Source organism: Capra hircus (assembly GCF_001704415.2).
Source record: "Capra hircus breed San Clemente chromosome X unlocalized genomic scaffold, ASM170441v1, whole genome shotgun sequence".
In the NCBI taxonomy this organism is placed as follows: Eukaryota; Metazoa; Chordata; class Mammalia; order Artiodactyla; family Bovidae; genus Capra; species Capra hircus.
In genome coordinates, this window is record NW_017189517.1 from 11,443,123 (window position 1) to 11,468,181 (window position 25,059).

At 40.5% G+C, this 25,059-nt stretch overlaps 1 protein-coding gene across 1 annotated transcript in view; it reads left to right on the forward strand.

Moving 5' to 3' along the window:
- The window catches only part of GPC3 (glypican 3), a gene marked incomplete at its 5' end in the record, with an annotated part of 208,069 nt that overhangs the window by 48,226 nt on the left and 134,784 nt on the right, over positions 1 to 25,059 (forward strand). The window contains one exon of the mRNA XM_018044068.1: positions 10,217 to 10,342. Coding sequence (XP_017899557.1) covers positions 10,217 to 10,342 — 126 coding nt within the window. The remainder of the gene's footprint in view (positions 1 to 10,216; positions 10,343 to 25,059) is intronic.

Genomic DNA, 25,059 nt, shown 5'->3' on the forward strand with positions numbered 1-25,059 from the left:
CTTTTTTATTTATGATCTGGTCTCACAATTCCATGGCTTGGTTTGTGTCTTTCCCAATTACTGACATTGAGTCTGGGGTGAGTTCACCCAAGAGAAACTGGCAAGACACTCTGATGTGTACACACCTACGGTGTGCACTCTGCACACTCTTTTAAGAATGATAAAATGAAGGATTTGGTTTCAGTTCCTTAAGACAGCAGTTGAGCGACCAAATTAAAGCTTCTTCTTCTCTTCATTCCTCCCTCCCCCATCCAGATACCCTGCGTCCCTATTCTAGTTTCATGCTTACCTATAAAGGGTACTGGATTGGGAAGTTCAGTGCAAATCTTAAAGAACTGATTTCCCCAAAAGGACTGCACCAGTAGCCAACCCTGCCACTGGCTTAGGAATACTAGACATGAGTTTAGCCTTGTGATGACTTTGAGAGGATTGGGAGAGGTTGGCCTAGAGATGGAAAATTAAGAGATGAAATAAGTAACAGTCTCAGATTTGGACTAAATTATTTTCTTTCATACCCATTTACTACAGGAGATTTTAAAATGGCAACTCTTAAGCATATATGATACAGTTTAGAGTGAGAGAGGGCAGTAAGGCCACTTGAGAGACAGTCCTCCAAAGCATTTCAGGAAGTCCCATTTTCTTTGTTGACTTCCAACCTAATACATTTCTAGTTTCCCTAGAGCAGCAGTTTTGAAGTGTGATTTGAGAACTCAGGGAGTCCCAGAAACTCTTTCAGAGGTGTGTAAGATCTTCCTTTTACTAACTACATATCTGTGTGAAGCTGGTTTTTATTCATACACTTCAACCAAAATAATATATGACAACACATTAAATACAGAAGCCAATGCCGAAATTTAGCTGTCTCCTGTTCAGCCAGGCAGCAAAGATATTTTGCAAAAACAAAAGCTTTACTGCTTTTCACACTTTTTTCATTAAAATGTTATTTATGCTAACATATCAAGACTCATTGTTGTTGGTTTAAAATTAATAATAAATTAAAATTTTTGTCCTGAGTTTTAATTTCTAAAACAGTAAATGTCACTAAACATATATCATGTAAACAAAAGCTCTTCGGGGTCCTCAGTAATTCTTAAGAACCTTCTGGGTTGCTTATCTAGGGCTATATAAAAAGTGACAACAAAACATAGTTATTTAAAACAGCAAACATTTATTATCTCCCAGTTTCTGTCAGAACTTTGGGAGCAGCATAGCTGGGTGCTCCTTAGTCTCAAAGAAATTTCGGTCAAGGTGTTGCAGTCCGCTGGAGCTGCAGTCCGCTGACAGGTGATGCGAAGCAGGAGGGTCCACCTCCAAGGGGACTCATTTACACGTGGAACAAGTCAGTGGATTGGAAGGAGGCCTCCGTTTCTTACCACATGGACCTTCTGAGTGTCCCTACAACACGGCTGCTGACTTCCCCAGAATAAGTGAGCCATGGAATAGAGCAAGGAGAAAGCCGCAATGTTTCTTACAACCTAGTCTCGGAAGTGATATGCTGTCATTTCTGACGTATTTGATTTGTTAAAAACAAGTCACCAGTAGTCCACGTTCAAGGGGAGGGAAATTGAGCTCCACCTCTTGAATAGAGGAGTGTCAAAGATTTTGTGGACGTATTTTGTATTTTGGCAGTGCCACAAGGCATGCAGGATCTTAGTTCCCCGACCAGGGATCAAACCTGTGCTCCCTGCAGTGGAAGTGTGGAGTCTAATCACTGGACCACTGACAAAGTCCTTGGACATACTTAAAACCATCTCAGGGGTCCTGGCACCAGAGTACTCTGAGAACCATTTCCACATAGCAAAGGGTTTCTTTGGGAAATTTTTGTCTTTCTGGGAAGACGAAATTAAGGCATTTCTCAAGGCCCTTTTTAGCTTCTGTCTGTCCCGTGTCCATTGTTCTCCATTGCTTTCACTCTGCCCAAACTACCTGAGAAATTAACATTACTTGTTGATCTTTAACTAGCGGAAATCTCTTGCATAAATTGTAATGTTTGTTTCTGTTATATTTATTTTTATTTACAGCGTAATATAAATTAAATATGTAGCAGTGTGTATATGTGTGTGTGTGTATGTGTGCATGTATGTGTATATATATATTTTTTGTTGTTGCTGCTGTTGTTCAGTTCAGCAGAAATTTGGGAAACACCTATTATGTGCCAGAATGTATACTGGGCACTGAAAGTCAAAATACAGCCTCTGCTCTCCCAAGTCAGTCTAATGTGGAAATAGACTTAAGTACACATAATTTTTAACCAGTTTTATAAGTGCAAAAGAATGTGCAGAGTCTATGGAGGCAGCCAACAGGGGAGGAGAGAGCTCTGCCCAGGTAGAGTGAAGGCTTCATGGGAGATGTGGTATATTAATGTGTAACAGAATCACATGTAAAGCTTTTTCAAAATAGCACACTATTCCAGTCACATTTTGAGTTTACTCTGTCAACCTAAACACACTTCTAAGTAAATAGGAGGTTTATTAAGATCCTGCTGCCTTCCATCGTGGGCTCTGTGAGATCTATTCCCTTTTGCCTTATTGGGAAGAGCTCTATGGGTGTTGATTCCTCCAGGGAAAAGAAAAAAATTGGTAAATGAGTTCCTGGCTGAGCACCCAGATTTGGCACTTTGTTTAGACTCATTTTTGAATTTGTTGCTACCCCCAAAGAAAAGAAAAGGTAGTGAGAAAAATGGCAAAACCTGTAGACTTGAGTAAGTTGCAGTCAGATAGGACTCCTTGGGTGTTGGAAACATGAGCCCACCCCATAATGCTTCTCATCTGTTTTGCAAACTGAAGCAAAACTGAGATGGAGCCCTTCTTTCTGAATTCTCTGCCAGAATAAGAAAACAAAGCAACAGGAGAGTATCTGATTTCATTTAACTCTCTCAAATAGGCATTGTAAACCCTCTTAGGGAGAGTGGAGAATTGAAGGTTAAGATGCTCTCTTGCTAAATGCACTGCCCCCTGCAATCTGATGTTATTAAGAGGGCTTGTTTGGGCAGAGTGGTAGTACCTTTGTAAATTTCTCTGTATGTTCTGCACAGCATTTCACACTGTCCAAAGATATGTGCCTCTGGCACCCCTCATACCCATGCTCCATGGCCATCCTCTGATAATTGGAAAGGAACGCTATTGTAGCTTTCAGTTTGTGGAGGTTGTAAGCAAGCTGTCTGAATCTGATTATGAGTTGAAAAGCTCCATTGCCTTATTAAAATAAAAACACACAAAGAAATGCAGGATTCCTTTGGTAACATTCAGAAATCATCTGTTTGTTTTGTCTGCCCCCAACTGGGTAGTTTGCAACACACAACTAATCTTAGAAATTGCTTAGTTCAATTTAAAGGCAATTTGATAACCCAACTGGTGGTCTAAGTATGGGACTCAGCAATCCTTGGAGATACAAATATTGAAAATATCTGTCATCAGATTTCAGCCAGTGAGAATAAGACAAGATGTACGAATAGGACAATCAGAATAGAAGAAATTATGTTTTCACAGCCCTTTCTAACTCGAACATTTTCAGCACATCTCAGATGTCAGTCTGTCCCTCCTTTGCTTTCACCACTTCCCCTATGATACTACTTACCTTGTCATTTGCATATCCCCCCCCAAAGTTTGGTATTTTATGACACGAGCACTATCTTTCCCTTTTCCAAACACAAAATCTGTAGTTGAATATAGTCCATTCAGCATCTACATACCAAGCTCCTGGCCCAACTGCTAACCTGTGAGAAAATCACACGGTCCCTCTACCCTCATGAAATTACATCTTTATATTCCAGCCTTCCTTGTCCTCAACTCCCCATCCTCCGTTTCCTCTCTGAGTTGGTCTAAAGGGGCAATGGATTAGGTGACACTAGTAAATGACCTAGAAAGGAAAGAACAAAAGCTGATCTCAGCTCCCTGGTCCAAAATCAATGCTTACTCCCACTGCCTGTCAGATTGCTACTCTGGTTTGGCCGGGCAGCTTTGTAAGCTCAGTGGTGCCCTCCACCCTCTGAACAAAACAACAAAACATGTCCTGAATGAATCAATGAGTTTCAGGTCTGGTACAAGTCATTCTGCCCTAAATAGAACTCTGCTGCTTTCAACATTTGTCAACACCATCTATGTTAGTGTAAGGATTAGACTCTGATAAATAGGAGGAGCTCCTAGCCTAGTTAGGGAGACAGAGACACACAATTTTGATACACTGATGCATGAGTACCAAAACAGAGCTATGTAGAAAAGAATGGCAGCATCATAGATGGGAAAGTTAGCAGCTCTCTTGTGAAAAGGTAGCTCTTAAAGTGGGCCTTCAAGGAAGACCAGAAATTCTACAAATGAAAGAAGGAAAAGAGTGTATTCCAGGCAAAGGGAACAGTATGAGAAAAAGTCTGGGCTAGTCTTTGGAATGGTAGAAAATGATAGTTTAGGGTCAGACTGTGAAAGGTTCTCTGCAGCAGAATTAAGCACGATTCTACATCATTCTAATGATAATTATTTTAGTTTACATGCTTTTTTTGTGTTTTCAGTTTTTTTGAGCTCATATTATTTTATATTAAGAAAAAAAATCCTAATGATAAAGGAGAAAAGTTCAAGATCTGCAGTTGGGGATGAAAGGCTGTTTTTACTTGCAGTGGTTTCCAATTAGTGCTGCTTTGATGCCTGGCCCAAACAAATCATTGCAAGAAAGGCAAGGGAATCCCCTCCCCCACAACCCAAGAAGGGGACGCTCCTCTTGAGGATGGTAGGAGACCCCAGGGAAGATCACGTGTGCCCAGCTGCAATATTTCAAAATAGTTCGTGCATGCAAAGGGGCCCTCTCGTTTAGTTCCACATTTAACACATTGAAGAGACTTTTTCCTGAGTAGACTGCTGTGAGCAAGCACTGGGTTTGTCCCAAGCGAGAGCCTACAGCTCCACTATTTATATGTCAAATGATATGTTTGACATGTATGATTAGAATAAAGTGGAATTGGAATCAAAGAACATTCCCTTCAATTAAATTGTTTTTTTCCATTCCAGGCAACTAATTGTCCGCACTTTTTTCTTTTTTTTAACCAGAGACAATTCAGTTGAGCAGACTGCCTTATTTCATGAGTGGAGATTTTTTCATTGTCTGTCATGTGCTACTAGCTCAAAGAAAAGAAATCTGAACTGAGTCACACATGGGTAATTAACATGTCAATTTAGTTTTAGGTATCTTTCTTTAAAGAAATAAAATATTCAACTCATCTCCTTCTAAACTTACTAGTATAAGCAGGGAGACAGAAAGTTATTTAAGAAAAGATAAAAGTAAAATCTACTTAGTTCCCATGCCAGAACAAATGTAGGAAGGAGTGATAGAGAAGAGGAGAAAGAGATGCCCAGTAAACCCAGTAGGCAGTAAACTGCTTCTGTCCTACTCTGCTACTTTGGGGGCATCAGTTTAGAAAGTTTTCTATCCTGAAAAATATAACATCTGGCTTTCTTTTAAAAAAACCAAGTTTTTGGAAACCAAGATTTATTTTCTCAGTCTTTTGGAACCGAAAGGCTGTATGGAGGGACTCCTAAGTATTGGCCAGTTTTCCAGATGCGCTAGAGCCCTGCTCCTTGTTCTCATCGAGCAGCTACTGCCTCATCCCGCAGGTCCTGGGGGTTACTTGAGAACAAGCATTTATTTCATCCTTTTGGTGTTCTTTGTATACCAAACCCACCCTGGATTCTCGGTGGATTCTAATGGGGGTAATATACACTGAGAACCAAAAAGAACTCAGTGGATAGCCTATGAAGAAGAATAGGTTTTAGAGAAATAAAAGTAAAACTTTTCTGGGGAGGAAAGTCTAGAAAGGAAATATATCCAAATATTAACAGTGATTATCTCTGGCTGGTAGGACTATAAATAAGAGATTTTTTTTTCCCTTCTACATTTCTGTGTTCTATAATATTAGCAATGATTATCTCTGGCTGGTAGGACTATAAATAAGAGGGTTTTTTCCTTTCTGCATTTCTATATTCTATAAATTCTCAATAGTGAACATATATTTCTTTTATAATGAGAAAAATGCAGCAGACTTCATTTTCTAAAATGGAAGAAATAGATTTTAACCAGTCTTTGCAACTCTTACAAATATCTTTTCCCATGCCTCACCCTTATCTTTTTTTCAAGTCCATCCAAACTGGCTCTTTCCCAGCTCTCCTGACTGTCTCTTGCCACTATTTCAAGGAGTATCTCTTGTAGACAAGCCTTCTCTTTCTCTAAGACATATTTCACCTTGTAGCTTTTCTGGAGTTATATCTCAATAACAGCTTTATTGAAATATAATCCACACAGCATACAATTCATCCATTTAAAGTATATAATTCAGCTGTTTTTACTATATTCACAGAGTTGTACAACACTCACCACAATCAATTTTAGAATATTTTTGTCACCTTCAGAAGAAATCCCACACCCTGTAGCTATCGCTTCCCAGCCCTCATCTGCCCCAGCCCAAAGCAACCACTGATCTACCTTCTGTCTCTCTACATTTGCCTATTCTGGACATTTCACATTAATGGAATCAATCATATGTGGTCTTTCATGACTGGTTTCTTTCACTTAGCATAATGTTCTTAAGGTACACCTCTGTTATAGAAATACTTTTTTCATTTTAAGACCAAATAATACTCCATCATATAGAATATGTAATCGTTTATCCATTTATCAGTTGGTGCACATCTGTCTTGTTCTGCCTTTTGCTATTGTTAATAGTACTGCTGTGAGCAGGTGTGTACATGTACTTAGTAGGAGTACTTGTTTTTAATTATTTTGTGTATATACCTGTTATAGTAGTGGGATTGCTGGGTCATGTGGGAACTCTATGCTTAACTTTGTGAAAAGCCACCAAACTATTTTCCGTAGTGGTTGCACTCTTTTGCATTCCCACCAGCAATGTGTGAGAGTTCCAGTTTCTTCACTTCCTGTCTGTTTTTATTATAGTCAGCCTAGTGAAGTGGTATCTTCCTGTGGTTTTGATTTACATTTCCCTGAGGATTAACCTACTTTTTTATTTTAAAAAAATGTTTAGATTGTTTTTGAATCTCAATTCTCTTTTTAAATCGGCATATAGCTGCTTTACATTGTTCTTAGTTTCTGCTGTATAGCAAAGTGAATCAGTTATACATATATCCCCTCATTTTTAGATTCTCTTCCCATATAGGCCATTACACAGAGTATTGAATAGAGTTCCCTGTGCTATGTAGTCAGTTCTCATCAGTTACATATTTTATGCATAGTAGTGTATATATGCCAACCCTAATCTCCCAGTCCATCCCTTCTCTCCTCCCTTCCCCACTTGGTGTATCCCACCTGATGATTAACCTACCTTTTAAAATTCAACATCAGATTCTTAGACACGAATCCTTGTGAAGGCCACCACCACTTTCCTACCAAGTAAAGACCATCCAAACTGCTATACCAGCTTAGTCCAGTGATTTACCCAGTCCAATAGCTAGCTAGTCTCTGAAAAAGAGTAACAGGAAAAATATTTAGGGAGAGAACATGGTTGTACTTTTTAATACCCACTTTAGCAGATGAAATATTATTTTTCTTGTGCATATAAAGTTATCTGGAACTTGGAAAAGCTTAATTATCTTGCATACATAAGTTTATCTGGAATATAATATATATTTATAGAGATTATATATTTATATTCTACATGCTCATAATAATGGAAATAAATTGCCAAATGGCTAACATTGTGGGGTATTATTCTGTGCCAGGTACTATGCTAAACACTTTACATGCATTGTCTCATTTAATCATCCCAGCAACCTATCATTTGCTTCCTTTTAAAATAAAGAAACTAAGCCTCAGAGAAGTTTAGTCTGTCTAGTAAGGTTTTCCTGCTAAGTAAGTGAGGGAATAATTGGCATTCAAAACTCATATGAGTTAGACTCTAAAATCAGCGCTCTTAGCTACTACTCCTAATAGGTTTTAACGGGGTGTCCTGAGAAACCAACCATCATTATATTATAGCTCCTAGATGATACTGTGTTCAAAATTCAAAATAACTAATTCAGGAACAAGTTTTAAAAATACAGTCTCTTAGGTCCATCGTGTATGTCCTAAGGAGATAATGAGTACTCTGTGAAGTAAGATAATCTTTTATTTCCCCAGGTTACCTTGTTCAAGTGTCAGAGAGATTCCCTAAGTTCTACAATTTTAATGAGCCAGACACTATTTACATTCCTTGTGGCTTTCTTAGACTTTAATCTTGACCCAACCAAGTAATATCTTTCCATACTAAAATGGGAGGTCTTAGGTTTATCACAGCTCTTCGTCCCCTCAACACTTAGATAGACCCTCTCTGAATCCGCTCCAGTGTGTCAGTGATCTTTATGATCAGCCAAGAAAAAGACTCCAAGAGTTGGGAGGCTGGAAGCAGTTCAGAGTGTTATGCGGAGGTTTTTTTTTTTTTTTTTTTTTTTTTTAACTTCTAGAGAAGTCAAATTGGAAGGCATTGCTATGAGTTCAATTTTTCTTGCCAGCGCTATGTTAGTGAAAGAGAATTTGGAGGTAGGAGGGGGCCTAAGGGAAACTTTCATTAAAGGGAGGGCCATCACTTCTCATAGACTAATAGCCATATTCTATTTCCTCGTGTAAGGAGGGGAATTACTCGGCCTCAGCCTTTAGTCTTTCCATTTCCACTCTTGGGAACCATATTATTACCTTGTAAAACGGAGCATCTCCCCTATTAGCGTTAATTGAACCCATCTTTTTCCTCTGTGAGAAACTATAATGTTGACTTTTATGTTCAGAGCCCTATACTGAGCCTCTTCACTTTGGAGATTGACGAAGCGCAGCCACAAGGAGTAGGCTATGAGAGAGTTTGAGCATAACAGGAAGTAACTGTTGGGGTATCAGGAGTTATATATGTCTCAATAACCCTTCTCCAGTTGTTCTGTCCATCACCCTGGCTTTACTGTGACTCGAGCCTTACTGAAGATGTGCCAAGTATTGTAAGCACATGTTCTCTCTCTCTTCCTCTGAATCATTAGTTTAAATGCATCATATTATGGTAATAAAATGGAAAATGGCATTAAATGCAAGAAAATAATTTCCACCAGCCTGCTTCTTTTAGCCAAATCTGAGAACAACCCCCAGAAGGCATTTCTGGGCTCTCACCAGTGTCCAAATGAGATTCAGGCCTCTAGCTCCTCCAGAGGCCTGTATATCAGGTCAGTCCATTCTTAGCCTGGAGACAATATTGAATAATTACTCCACTGCCAGGAAATTCCCTGGTGAGACTCTCTAAAAACTTAGTGGAGACTTAGGATAAACTGGGATATGCAGGAAGTACTCTTTAATTTCCTTTCTATTGATACTAGAAATATTGCTTTAGAAAATAGAGAGTATTTTATTTTGGTTTGTTTACTACTGGACATCTATTGCATCGATGTTTTAGTATTTCTTTATAAACATACACACTTCCCTCCAGTCTATAGTGTCTTATTTTGTGTGTTCATGTACATCTAAAAGAAGATAATAGGCCAAAATTTTTGCAGGGTATTTATGGGTGTGTGTTTATACATATTTGCATATATAATATGTTCTCTCTCTCTCTCTAACACGCATTCCTATAACATGAAAGCCAGAGCAAATATATAATAAAATATACTAGGAGCCCTCCCAACCCCCTTATAGGAACCACAATATACAAACAAAGAACAAAGAAACCTTCCTCCTCTAGCAGATGTGAGTTTCTCTGATGACATTGTCAGGAGAATTTCATAGAGCTTATACTACTCTGAGCACCCTGCAATTGTGATCTGCAACTAATAGCCAGAGTCTATATGGAAAGGGGCCATCTCTAGGGTAATAGCATTGAAAATTACAATCAATGCACTCAATTACACTCAGAAGCCAAAAGATATGTAGCGCTTCAATGTGCCTTGTAATCAGCACCTTTGAGAATGTAGGTAACAGCATCTGAATGAAAAATGGAAGCTGAACGTGTTAGAAAATGGATGTTAGAATTAAATCATCCTTCTGATAGGAATAGCACCTTATATGGCAGGCAACTTTTTTTTTCTAATATCATTTTATTGATTTAAAAAAAAAAAACCTAAATTGTGACCTTGTAGCCAAGAATGTCTTTTAAAATCATTTATTGCTCTAATCAGCCTGGCAGAGCCTTTCTGTCATGCTGATAAGGAAATTAAACTTTCCTCATACTGGGTTTACTTGCGTCTTATGCACAGATGTTTTGTTTTTCTTTCAGGGAACTAATTCAGAAGTTAAAATCTTTCATCAGCTTCTATAGTGCTTTGCCTGGCTACATCTGCAGCCATAGCCCTGTGGCTGAAAATGACACTCTTTGCTGGAATGGACAAGAACTCGTGGAGAGGTAATCTTTTTTGAATGTTAAATATAGCAGTCTATGAGAAATACTCATCATATGCTCATCTCAGGCTTAGTTATGTCTTCTCTCCATTAATTTCATGAGAAAAATAATGGAAAAAAACATACACATGAACGTCTATGACATGGCATATGCTGTCTATGACTTACAGCCCTCATAGAACTTACAAACTTTGAAGCGCACAGAGAGCTATGGATTCAGGAACATTTTACAAATTGTAAGCAGAAGGCAAGTCTTTTTTCTGTGGGTCTTTGGCTTCTTCAATCTTCTCATTATGTGGGCCCTTATTGATTGATTGATTCAAAGAAATCATATTTGTACTAATGGCTGTTATTTATGAGAATTAACTACATATCAAGCACCATGCTACGTGCTTGTATGTGTTAACTCTCTTTATTCTTATGTCAAGCCTAAGAAATTGCATTATTTCCCCCTGTGTTATAGATGAAGATGGAGAAAAGAAGCAAGGGGAGGGAAGAAGGAGTACCATTTCACATCATTTTTATTGAAATGTTTGATTCTTTGAGTGTTTCTTAGTATTATCTGTACCAACATTTGTCATCTCTGAAGAATTTGCTTATCGCTGGAAAGGAAATAATATATATTCTTTTTCAGGAAGTATTTACTGAGCATTTTCTAAGTGCCTCTCAAGTAGAAGTAAATAGAACAGGCAAATTTTCCTATCCTCAAGGAGCCTTCATTCTAGCAGGCTAGTGATATTCCTGACCGCCATTGCTTTGTATGTGTAAAAAATGGCTTGCAATTAAATAATTAAATCAGGAGGGTACAATGCTTAGGAAACTCCATAATGGGGTTGATGAACATGCTTTCAAAAATGTTTGTGCAAGGGGAAGCATATTGTAGAGGGGAGTACAGAAGAGACCTGGATGCAAGTTCTGAATCTTTCACTGACCAGTTGTTTAACCCAGGGCAAGTGACTTGAGGCAAGAACTGAGGTGACTGGATTAAAGCACCACTAATTCTGACAGTCTGTGTGTTTTATTTCCTTATCCATACCTTCAACATTTATGTTTTGAGATTTATGTTTATGATTATGTTTTGAGATACTATGCATTAGGCATTGAGGTGAGTGCTAGGGGTATGAAGATGAACAAGATGACAGGCAAGTTACTTGCTTTGAGGGCCTTTACATTCTAGCAGAACCCAATATCCAGACATAGGATAATTAATCATGATGCTAAATGGAATTAATTAGCAGTGTAATGCCATGGACAGAGGAACGCTTTGGAGCCAGATGAACCTGGGTTTTCATCTCAGCTCTGCTACTGACTCGGTGTGATCTTGGGTGAGTCACTTCACCTAGAAAGTGTCAGATCTTCTTCTGTAAGAAAGGGGTATCTCCCAGTATTGTTGTAACTATCAGGTGAGAGAAAGCCCCTAGCGGGCAGGCACATACTGGAAGCTCAGTTCATGTAGTTCTCTTCTTTCTACCTTCCCCCACCACCCCTCCTCTTCCTAGGGCAAAGTAGAACATAGGCCTGAAAACAGCTTGTTTCTCAACTCAGCTTTGTACTGACCTAGAACAATGAGAATGGGATGTATATTTATCACGCTAAAAGTTCTATCAGGTACTGGGTAGAATCATGAAAATGTATCCAACTGTTGTGGCATATTCACTTAAATTATCAAAGAGAAGCAGTTGGTATTTGGTTTTATAAAAGGCAGATGCTTTAAAACAGGTATACTGTTTAGTCGCTTAGTTGTGTCTGACTCTGTGCGACCCCATGGACTGTAGCCCGCCAGGCTCCTTTGTCCATGGAATTCTCCAGGCAAGAATACTGGAGAGGGTTGCCATTTCCTTCTCCATTAAAACAGGTATAAATGATACCATATTTCAAAAAGAAAATTCCCACAGGTTCAATATGTGGTTCTTGTGTAAACTTGATGAGAAACCATCCCAATAACTTACCCACGGGTATATTAAGATGGTGAAAAATGAACAATTTTTCATTTGTTTTGAGCAGCATAACCATGTTTTTTTTATTAAAAAGCAAATTTTAGTCTATACTTATTTACTATTATAATCATTCATTCATTTATTTACTCATTTAACAAATATTTGAGTACCTGCTATGTATCAAGCACTAATATTTGTTTCCTCCTTGTTGTGATCATTTAGAGCAAATGTTGTCACCGCACTGGATATATCTTCTGATATATCAGATGATCCAGTTTTAGTTAATTCAAAAGAGTTTCTTCTTGGGCAGTCCTATGTTTTTTGAATTAGTGGGATTTTTAAAAATTGAATTTTACTCATATAAACTATTCATGTTCGGTATACTTTCATGAAGGATGTTGTCCTGAAACTGAGAAAATCCTTTTCTATCAAATGGTGGAATCCAAAGCCTGCTAACTTTGAATGAGTCCAGAGGTTAACCAAGGGCACTTTTGCACCATTAAAATAGCTCTGCTAAACAAAAACTTTTCTGTTTAATTTGCCAGCTTTTAATATCATAGGATATTGAACAAAATAATAAATATTATATTATGGAGGAAAGCCATTATTTCAAACTCTTATTTGTTACTTCTGCAAAACCTATTTTTTTCAAAGCAACTTTTATTTTTAGTATATATGATGCAGAAAATGAAGGAAGGAAGAGAAAGAAGGTGGGAGGAAGGAAGTCAAATGTTATTTGTAGACAGAATACGGGTAATGTAATCCAGGAAGTGCTTCTTCCATGGTTGGCAACCTTGGCTTATCATTAACCTGTGCTTTAATCACTGACCTAATGTAATGATTGGAGAAGGAAATGGCAACCCACTCCAGTATTCTTGTCTGGAGAATCTCAGGGACAGAGGAGCCTGGTGGGCTGCCGTCTACGGGGTCGCACAGAGTCAGACACAACTGAAGCAACTTAGCATGCATAGCATGCAATGCAATGATGGGAGCAGAAAATAATCTTAAACTAGGTTTTTACCAAATTACTCAAGAATATACATTTAATAATATGAAGTTCTGTAGCCTGAGCAGATGTGTGCTCTCTCTTTGCACCATTTATAAAGAGTAGCCTTGAGCTGCATGTATCATCTATAGTTACATCCCCTCTCTGAGGCTTTTCATTGAATTTCTCATTTAGTCTTAAGTAACAGTTGCCACTTCATATTGTCAAATGGGTTGTGACTTTGTTATCTTTATAGGTTGGGTTTGTGTACCTTTGAAAATATTTTACTTTTAATCAAGAAAATTAATGAAAATCAAGGATCCTGAAAAAGAATAAGACTTGTCAGTGGAGACACATGATTAAAATGAAAATATTGATGTTAAAAATCCATATCAGCTGGGTTATCATAACTATTTATACTCTTCCACTGTGGATCTACCTATTTCTCAACTTTTAAAAAGTCAAACAAGTCACTGTCTCTCTAAACAGAGCCATATCACATACGTTCAGTTTTTATCTCTTCAGAATAAAATTAATCGAACTATGCAGGAAAAGAACGTTTTCACACATCTAGTCTCAGGGAGTACCACGTAAGCATCATTTGTCTTCTCACCTCCCCCTCCCTCCACCTCCTCCCCATCTTGGCTGGAAATAAATATTGGCTTCCAGGATTTCACAAAGAAGTCTTCAAATTAGCAAGCTTGATTCATGTGAGGTATACTCCATCATGAGAGCCAGCATGTATCCTACAGGCAAAAACCTCCTACCATTGCCAAAGGCAGAAAATCCTCCATCTTTTGCCTTTGTAGAACCACAGAGAATTTCAATTAGAGAATCCCTGAGACCAAGATAAATATAAAGGTGCCCGTGGAAGTAAGCTAACACTGGGCTTAAAAACAGCTAAATATAGGCTTTGCCTGCAATGATGCTGAAAATACCCATATGAAGAGTGAACAATTTAGCAAATACATTCTCAAGCACCATTTTAGAACTGTTAGGCCAACTATCTGGCTGAAATTTTCGTTCTTCTTTTAAACGGTTTGATACCATGTAAGCCCCCTTTCATTATTTAATCGTTTATTTTAAATTAGCATGAGAGAAATTATTTGAACCTATACATGTTCAAAAACCTTAGAAAAAATGCTGTTTTTTCCATTTAACATCTGATAATTCAGGTTCCTTCAACAAAAATTGAGCACTTAGTATGTGCTAGGCCCTGTGGGGCGTCAGTGATAGGTATTAGAAGCCAGTGCCTGCCCGTGCTGAGGGGTTTACAACTCAGTGAGGAGAAAAATAAGGGAAAAAGTCAGCCAGCCTTTTTTTCTCAGCAGTCCAGAGAGCGCTCCCCTCAGAGGTGTCAAAACAGAGGCTCTACCCATCTATATTGGACATCTTTTCCTGCATAGTTCAATTAAATTTATTCACAAGAGATAAAACTGAAAGAATATGAAATATGGCCTATAGAGTAACAATCACTTGTTTGACTCTTTAAAAGTTGAGAGATCTGTGGATCCATAGTGGGAGGGTATAAATTGCTATGATAACCCAGCTGATACTAATTGACATTTTCTTCAACATCAATATTTTCATTTTAATCAGGTGTCTCCACTGACAAATTTTATTCTTTTTCAAGATTCTTGATTTTCATAAATTTTCTTGACTAAAAGTAAGGAACTTGACTAAAAGTAAGGAATTTTCAAAGGAACAAAAACCCAACCTATAAAGATAACTATGCATGCTTGTGTGTGTGTGTGTGTGTGTGTGTGTGTGTGTGTGTGTGTTGAGGTGAAATTCATATAATATAAATGTAACCATTTTACGGTATACAATTCAGTGGCATTTAGTACATTCACAGTGTTGTACAATCAGCACCTCTATCTTGTTCTAAGACTATATCATCACCCCAGAAGAAACCTTGTACCTGTTAATGGCCACTTCCCATTCTCCCCTTCCGCCAGCCTCTGGCAACTAACCAACTGCTTTCTATCTCTAGATTTACGATATTTTGTATAAAGGGAACAATTCACTTAGCATAATGCTTTTTAAGGTTCATCCAAGTTGTAGCATGTACCAGCACTTCTTTTCTTCTTATGGCCAATAATATTTCATTGTATGGATATAGTACATTTTGTTTATCCAGTCATCAGTTTTCCACCCCCCCTTTTTTTATCGGTTGCGCTGAGTCTTTGTTGCTGTGCGTGGGCTTTCTGTACTTGCGGTGAGTGGGGACTACTCTCTAGTTGCGTTGTGCGGGCTTATTGCGGTGGCTTCTCTTGCTGAGGAGTACAGGCTCAGTAGTTGTGGCCCCCGGACTTAATTGCCCCATGGCATGTGAATCTTCCTGGACCAGATGTCGAACCTCTGTCTCCTGCACTGATAGGCAGATTCCCATCCACTGTACCACCAGGGAAGTCCCTCCACCCATTTTTATGTTAACCCTGAGCAACTATTGCTCTGATTAGGCTTTTCCCACCCCCTCTGAATCAGCTTGGCTCACCCTTAACCTTGAGGATAAGAGAGCCAAAGCTTTAGGTCTTCCACCCCCGTCAGACCTGAGCAGCATTCCCGTGCTAGGCTCTCCTCCACCTGGCCTCATCTCCAGGTGCCTTTGCAGTCATTCTCCTCTGAGTCCTTTTTTCTCAGCGTTGTATGTATACTCAGCTGGCTTCTCCTGTAGTCAGCATACCTCCTACAGGAGTTGCTACTTCCCTGGTGACTTTGACGTTTATCAATTCCACATGTACAACTGTTTGTGCTTTGTGGCACGACGCCTCAGTTCCCTCTCTGCTCCAGTCCTAGCTGGTTTTGCTGCTCCTCTGCCATGTTGTTGGCCTCCATGGGCCTGGATCTAGATGTCAGCCCCAGAATATTGCTGTTCTCTTCTGGCTGATAGAGCTACACACCACTTGTGTTCTTTGTGGATCAGTGTCCATTTTGCATTTCCTCGTTGTGACGCTGGGACTCTCAGTGGAGTACACGGGGCACCTGGCATTAGGGAATAAACTCCATGAGATCCGCAGGGTCACACTGCAGTGAAGGCACGTCCTCTGCCTCTTACATAATCTTACCTTCCACTTCACCTGACAAGCTATAGACACGTACTCTTACTGCGAATTTTCCCTTGTTGCCACTGATCAGACAAGTCTTCCAATGTTTATAAAGCCTCTCCAGGATTTCTCTGCTTAATTGGAAAGGCAGAAGCAGGAATATACAAAGCAATTATTTTACTTCTCGAGGAGTTTTGTTCTTGTCTCGAAACCTTCTGAATGCTTCAGAAAAGTAGGGTAATGAGACGATTTTTCATCTGCTGGATTGGAGGGATAAACTGTGTCATAGCAACAAGTGGGAATGAATGTGAGAACCATTAACACCCAATTTCTGACATGTACAAAATAATATTTTTTTAATTTAGATGAACAAAATGGCTGATTTTTGCCCTATACGCAGGAAAGATGAGGGAAAATAGTTGATTCTGTTTTTATAATGCAGTTATTTAAAGAACACTGTTTTGAGGATTTGAGGTAGGGGGAGGGGCCAATTTGTAACACTGAAAGGTTTTTCACTGGTTCACAGAGCAAAATGGAAAGACCTTCAGAATCTTCAATCTGGCAATGAATTGCAGAAAAGACCTATGTGCAGGGTGTATAGATATTCAGACATACACATTTGCACAGCTCATTCCAATCACATCAGAACAGGCCAGCAGAATGCAGCAGTTGCTACATATAGCTCCCATACTCTCATGCTAAAATAAGTTATTATTATTGTTTGCCTTCTGTTCATTTAGGATTATGTTGTAGTTTTTGAAGGCTCAAGGCCATATACATAGAATTTTAAATATGGTATAGCCAGTGAAAATGCCGATGGAGAAGCAAATATAATATTACAAAAAACAGAGCCAAGAGGATGTGGGCAGAGGAAAGTAAACAGTGGATCATGGAAATAATATTGAATGATATTGAGTCAAGTCCTAAAGTCATTTGCTTCTGAGCTGGTTTAGGCACAAACCAGACTAAACTCGTGCTGAAGCCAGGGCTTATATCTCTTCTCAGCAGCCCCTGTTGTGATGGTTGGAGGATTATAATCTGAGGTGCAGTCTTCAGTATCCCAGCTCTTCTCATTGCTAGTTCTTCCTCTGCCCCCTATCCTGCAGGAAGCTCTGCTGGTGAAAGGCTGGTAGGAGGGGGAGAGGGACAAATAGGGATTTGGTTGGCTTTCTTTTTTTTTTTTTTTTGACCAGGAAAATAACTTTATTTTGTTTGGAGCACTGTCTGCCTCCATGGCTTCTTGGCCCCCTTCAGACATTTCTGGATTTCATTTTATTCAGTTTTCCTGGAAGCAGAAACATGACACTTCAATTTTTTTCTGATTTGACTGTGTGTCCTAGAATATAGCTAGTATGGCAGCTTGCATTCTAACTTGCTTTAGGTAAACATAATTGTTCATGGAAAAGTTTTGAAGGAAAAATAGATTATGTAGAGAATGGCTTAACTTGGTGTAGCATGAAATATTTGTGTCAGTGAAAGATTTTTTATAATCCTGATAAGGTAAGATAGATACATTTGGCATGCACTCCCATGTAATAATTCCTCTAAGGGCTTAGATTGGCATATTCTCCATCATATATTTATTTCAAAACTTGCCTCCAGTGACAGCTATTTTTCAGGACCTACTCCATGGCAATACAGTGACATTTATCCCTTAAGATTATAGTGTCACATACAGCAGCTCAACCTGCAGAATTGAGTGAGAAAAACCCAGCTTATCCTAGTGACTAACAGCATAATATGGTCTGCCACATTCAGGATGGGCCTGTCAACTGTCAGGTCTAAAGTAGTGAGAGGAGACACCCTCACGGCTCAGCACAGATGTCTGTAGCCACCTGTTGAAGGCTGGATGACTTATTCTTGAAGCAGAGTGTGCCCTATTAGTACTTAAGCCAGCCCCACCCACGCTCAGTTGGATCATCTCATTATAAGAAGAGCATTTGGGCCTCCAAGACAGGTCCCTGCACATCCATACCCTCACCAAACCAATCTCACCACACAGCTTCCTCTTTGAAATGTGATTCTGAAGGTGGAGTAAGGCCTGTCTCCTATTACTGTCATTGCTCCATGCACTGCTCCATTTTTACTTGGAAGGCTTGGGAGATGGATCCATGAAGGACTATAATTGCTTTTGAGAAACTATTTATTTAACACATCAGGGCTTCTGTGTGCTTGAGGCATTATTGCCTCCTTCAGAGTAGGCAACTTTAGTAGGTCATGGACTGACTTCACTGAGGCCACCAGTCCTCAAAATATTTTTTGACATCTTCTTTAGGAAAGGGTCCCTGATAGCTCAGTTGGTAAAGAATCCACCTGCAGTGCAGGAGACCCCAGTTTGATCTGCTGGAGAAGGAATAGGCTACCCACTCCAGTATTCTTGGGCTTCCCTAGTGGCTCAGCTGGTAAAGAATCTGCCTGCAGTGCGGGAGACTTGAGTTCAATCCCTGGGTTGGGAAGATTCCCTGGAGAAAAAGCCTTGAGGGCATATGGTCAGTTTCCCAGTCTGCAAGTTGTTGGTGTTCAGCCCATTGATCATCAGTGATACAGACAGAGAATTAGAGAGAGAAGACCCTGAGAGGTTAGGATGCATGAGCCAGGTGATTGGTGCATGTCTGGAAGAGTGAGCGCAGTCACTAGAATGATACAGGTGAAGGTTTTAATCTTGGTTTAGACATTGACTGTGTGCTTCTGGCAGGTCCTTTAACAGCACAACCTGTTCCCTTATTTTGAGATGGGCATAATTGTACCTGTTCTGTAGGACTCTTGTGAAGGGGTATGCTGGCACATGAGTACGTGATCGCTGTTGTTGATATTGGCACATCACTAGAGTGTGGTTGAGCAGGACAGGTAAACGTCCAGGGCCAGGGTGAAGAGTTGTAGGCCATTCTTCCTGTCAAGGCAAACTGGATTTGAGGTAAATATCTGTAAGTCTTTTGGAACCAAACTGTTGAATGGGGAGGCTACTTAAGCTGTGTTATACCATTTGGGATCCATTTGGGATAAGAAGATAAAAGGAGCTGTGTATTTCTTGTGACACTTAAACTGGTTTTACATAGACTTTCCAGAGAGGCATTCCAGAAATGTTTTAAGTAACGTCAGAATCACTGATGGTACCCAACCCAGTTTTGGCTGTATGCATTCTGATTAATAGAAGTCTGCCATTGCTTTCTATTCACCCCTCTGAGCGCACGTAAGGGAGGTGGTGAATTGACTGAAACAAGGCTGCTGGGCGGGACAAGTGCCCTAGCCTTTTCTGTCTGAAGTGGACAGTCAGTCCTTGAGTCATAGCAGTGTTGCTTCATCAGAACACCTTTGAGTGACACAAGCAGAACCCACCTGAAACATTTTCATCCAGGTGCTCTGACCCAGAAGTTATTTCTGGCAGTCACTGAGCATCAAGAAAATGGACTCTTGAGACTCCGAGTTTGAAGGACAGGCAGAGGCCTGTTAGGGGAGCCTCTTGGGAGGCTCTTGCCAGTGGCTCTGCTCTTAGACCCCTCTGGCTACCTTATTGTTGGGGCTGCTGTGATCGTGCTATAGATTTTACTCGCTGCAGGAAACAATGGGCAGGTGCCCCTTCTCTACTGCCACTGGCCCCAGTTCTTGCCCCAGGGTAAGCTTTTGGGGGCTCCCTTGCAAGAAACTCAGCTCTGCAGGGGTTTTGGTGTTTTTTTTGTTTTTTCTTTTTTTTCCCTTTTCCTCCTATACTTAAGCAAATGCAAAATATTGCCTGCATTTCTCTGGTGATTTTTACTGATAAAGTCAAGCAGTTAGGAATTAACAAAAAGCACCCAGAGGCAAATTGCAAAGTTATGGGGCAATCGTAAAAAGCCATGGGGTAGTTGTTTCAATGCACAGCTTTCAGGTCAGCAAGCCTGGGTTTGGATTTCTGCTCCAGTAGGTATTAGCTCTTTCTCTTCTCTGAGCCCATTTCCACATCTGCCCAATGGAGTTAATAATTTCTACCTTTAATGAATTGTTGACAGGATTCAGAGAGATTGTGAATACAGAGTACAGTGCCCGAAACACAGTAGGCCCTCAAGAAATGGTAGCTGCTATTGCTGTTCTTCAATAAAATGAGCCTATAAAAATGGTCCTTCCAGTTCTTTACTGGGAGAGAGATGGAGCTCTGAATGACTTTAATTCCCGTCAGTAATCCATTTCTGAAGTTTTTTTTACCAACAAAGGTCCGTCTAGTCAAAACTATGGTTTTTCCAGTAGTCATGTATGGATGTGCGAATTGGACTATAAAGAAAGCTGAGTGCCGAAGAATTGATGCTTTTGAACTGCGGTGCTTAAGAAGACTCTTGAGAGTCCCTCGGACAGCAAGGAGATCTAACCAGTCCATCCTAAAGGAAATCAGTCCTGAATATTCATTGGAAGGACTGATGCTGAAGCTGAAACTCCAATACTTTAGAACCTGATGTGAAGAACTGACTCATTGGAAAAGACTGTGATGCTGGGAAAGATTGAAGGCGGGAGGAGAAGGGACAACAGAGGATGAGATGGTTGGATGGGATCACCAACGTGATGGACATGAATTGGAGTAGCTTCTGGGAGTTGGTGATGGACAGGGAAGCCTGGCATGCTGCAGTCGCTGGCGTTGCAAAGAGTCAGATATGACTGAGCAACTGAACTGAACTGAACAGGGAGACAGCTTCACCCACTCCCTCTCATCTTTATCTTTTTTTCTTCTTCCTTCTGCAAAAATGTTAAAATCCTCACCCTTGCCCCTGTTCAGCACAGGTGATGGGCATTTGGGTCCACTGGTGATAAAGTGAGAATTAATTGCATCTATGGATATGTCCTGGACTAGAATGCCTACCTTCAATATCTTGTCTCATAGCAAAGGCCGTTTCAACGGTTCCACCTAGAACTTTTTAACAGTGATTCACTCAGGTAATCTTTCTATTTTACTTACATTAGAAACCAGGAAGGGTCAGGTTGCAGGGCAAATCCAGTTGCCTAATTCTCTGAAGTCCTTTCTGTCACCCTTGGGTTAACCTTTGTGGGAGAGGAGAGAGGTCATTAAAATCAATCATGATTGCCCAATTTCTCAAGCCAATGAATGTTACTTTTTTACATGAGTATGCCTTTGATCCTTGGATTTGTCACCTCTGTAATGAAGTTTCATTTCCCTCTGAAAGAAAATTTACTTTCATTTGTAGCTCCGGTGTCACAGGAGCTTCTACATTTTGCCCCCTGGTATTTTAGTGGCCCACGTGTCTCTGAATGGATGGATCTTAAACCACCATAGTTTGAGTTACTCGATGGCCCATTTTGTCCCCCGTCTTGCTTCTAGGCACAGCTTCAGGCCCAGAGCTGGGATAAGTCCCTCTTTAAAGAGAGCTAGAGTGAGCTGGCCTCACCTGAGGTCAGGGTGCACCAGCCTTGGGTCCGAGGGATGTGTAGAGGGTTATGCTACACAAGAACTCAGGCTGGGGACTTCCCTGATAATCAAGTAATTAAGCCTCCGAGCTGCCAGTACAGGGAGTGAGGGTTCTATCCCTGGTCAAGGAACTAAGATCCCACATGCCATGCAGTGTGGCCCCCCGCCCCCCAAAAAAACACAGACTGAAAAGCTTAATGACCAGGACCAGAAAAGGCCTGAAGGGGCCAGAAAAAGCTGTTACTGTGGCCTACCCCTCCTTATCCTTGACTCAATGGCATCTCCTCTGAGGAGCCTGAATCCTTCTGCCCCAAGCCCAGTCTGAGTTAAGACCCTCAGCACATAGGTGTCCCTCTGGCACGTCTCTAGTGAGCACGTTTTATCTAATCTTTCACTAGAAGACCAGCCCTGTGTCTTCTCTATGTGTCCTTACTGTTTAGTTGTACCTGCCATAGAATTGACTCTCTATACTGTTGAATACTGTTGAATTCAATAAAAGAACCAACAAACATACTTGTTGGTAACAAACCTGAGTACCAGATCCAGCTTGCTCATGGTCTATGTGTCTGCCTTTGGACAGGTTTACTTTAACTCTATGTTTCATTTCTTTCTTCTATGAAGTGGTGAAATTAATGCTTCCCCTGCTGACCTCATAGGGTTGTTGTGAGCCTCCAGCAAGCAAACGCATATGAAATATCTTTGTAAATTGTGAGGCGCCCTCCATTTACTAGATGTTAATGTAGAAAAGTGCTTCCCAAGTGGCTCAGTGGTAAAGAATCCGCTTGCCAATGCAGGAGATGCAGGTTTGTTCCCTGGGGTGGGAAGATCCCCTGGAGAAGGGAAAGGCTACCCGCTCCAGTATTCTGGCCTGGAGAATTCCATGAACTGTATAGTCCATGGGATCGCAAAGAACTGGACACGACTGAGTGACTTTCACTTCACTTCACTTCACTTCGGGAAGATCATCTGGAGAAGGAAATGGCAACCCATTCCAGTATTCTTGCCTGGTGGGCTGCAGCCCATGGGATCACAAAAAAGTCAGAGACAACTTAGGGACTAAACAACAAAAATGTAGAAAAGTAGATCAGACATGGAAGGAAGTTTTACCTTGAATAAATGGCATTATGTGTTGGCTAATTAGCACAGCATTCCTGGACTCTCTTTATGAACACATAGCTTTGAGCAGCTTCCTGAGTATCTCTCTCTGTGTGCATCTCTCCAGAAAGAGTACTTTAAAAAAAATTGGGGACTTCCCTGGTGATCCAGTGGTTAAGACTTCACCTTCCCATGGAGGAGGGGTGCAGTCCCTGGTCAGGGAGCTAAGATCCCACGTGCTTTGCGGCCAAAAAACCAAAACATGACCCAGAAGAATATTGTAGCAAATTCAGTAAAAACTTTAAAAATGGTCCACATCAAAAACATCTTTAGATTCCTTTTTTCCTTAAGCAAATCCACCTATTCCCACAAACTTCTATTTTTAAACAAGCCATTCCTCAGTGCTGAATAAACTGATTGGTCCTGCTTAAGGAGATACTTCGGGGGATTTGTAGCATCGGTTTAAATTAATGAAAAGTCTCAGTGACAGACTGTTTTAAAATAAATGCAGCTTTATTACATTCAAACACATATAACAACACCACTGGGAATAGAACTTGAAGAAAGCCTGCATCAGAGAATCAAAGTGAACAAATAAGGATCGTTGATAATGAGGCTATTGTTGTGCGAATGTCCTGCTGAAGACCAACATCCTCAAATGGGCTGACGTACCCCTGATGAAACCCTTCCCCTGCTCTTCATAGATATGATGAAAGTCCAATTAAAACCCCCTTCGCATGGCTCTGGATAACCCAGCTTTTCCAAAGCCCAGCGGATGGCATTTAGCAGGAGTGCTCCATCCTCTGGTTATAACATAGTGATCCAGAACCACAAACACCCTCTGGCCTCTATGGTGATCAGCTTGGTCAGATTTGCCCAAGGCTTTCTAATTTGGGCACAGAATGTCCCAAGTCCTGGGAAATTTCTCAGTCTCAGGCAAAGAGGGACAGTTGCTCATCTCCTGGCAACTCTGCCCTTAGGAGCATAGGCGCCACCATAGGAGGTTTACACTGGATGGTTGAAGTGTTGCTGGGGAACTGCAGATCTGTTCAGCTTTCAGCCTTCACAGTTTACCTTCTCTTACCTTTTCTGCCCTGAGGCATTCTGAAACCTTCTCTCTTCCCTTTGCCTCCTCTAATTCCTGTCTGAGCATGCAGTGAAACTTCAGAAAGTAGAACTGAGTGGAGGTGGCATAGCCCAGGGGTAGAGCATTTGACTGCAGAAAGTAGGACTGAAACAGTGAAAGTCTTAATCAGAAGAATGGCTAACATACCTATAGTGCTTCTCATGTGTGCATTAAGTAAGTTAATTCTCACCACAGCCCTCTGATCTGGACATGATTGTTGTTGTGTCGCTCAGTTGTGTCCAACTCTTTGCGACCTCATGGATTGCAGCACACCAGGCTTCCCTGTCCTGCATCATCTCCCAGAGCTGCTCAAACTTATGCCCATCGAGTCACTGATGCCTCATCCTCTGTCGTCCCCTTCTCCTCCTGCCTTTAATTTTTCCCAGCATCAAGGTCTTTTCCAACAAGTCAGTTCTTCGCATCAGGTGGCCAAAGTATTGGAGCTTCAGCTTCAGCATCAGCCCTTCCAATGAATATTCAGGACTGATTTCCTTTAGGATTGACTGGTTAGATCTCCTTGCTGTCCAAGGGACTCTCAAGAGTCTTCTCAGGCACCACAGTTCAAAAGCATCAATTCTTCAGTGCTCAGCCTTTTTTATTGTCCAGCTCTAACATCCATACATGACCAGTGGCAAAGCCATAGCTTTGACTATACAGACCTTTGTCTGCAAAGTAATGTCTCTGCTTTTTAATATGCTGTGTAGGTTTGTCATTGCTTTTCTTCCAAGGAGCAGGCGTCTTTTAATTTTGTGGCTACAGTCACCATCCACAGTAATTTTGGAGCCCAAGAAAGTAAGTTTGTCACTGTTTCCATTGTTTCCCCATCTTTTTGCCATGAAGTGATGAGACCAGATGCCATGGTCTTCGTTTTTTGAATGTTGATGTTTAAGCTAGCTTTCACTTTCATCAAGAGGCTTTTTAATCCTTTTTGCTTTCTACCATAAGGGCGGTGTCATCTGCATATCTGAGGTTATTGATAATTCGCCCTGGAACCTTGATTCCAGTTTGTGCTTCATCCAACCCAGCATTTGCCATGATGTACTCTGCATATAAGTTAAATAAGCAGGGTGACAATATACAGCTTTGATGTACTCCTTTCCCAATTTGGAACCAGTCTGTTGTTCCATGTCTGGTTCTAACTG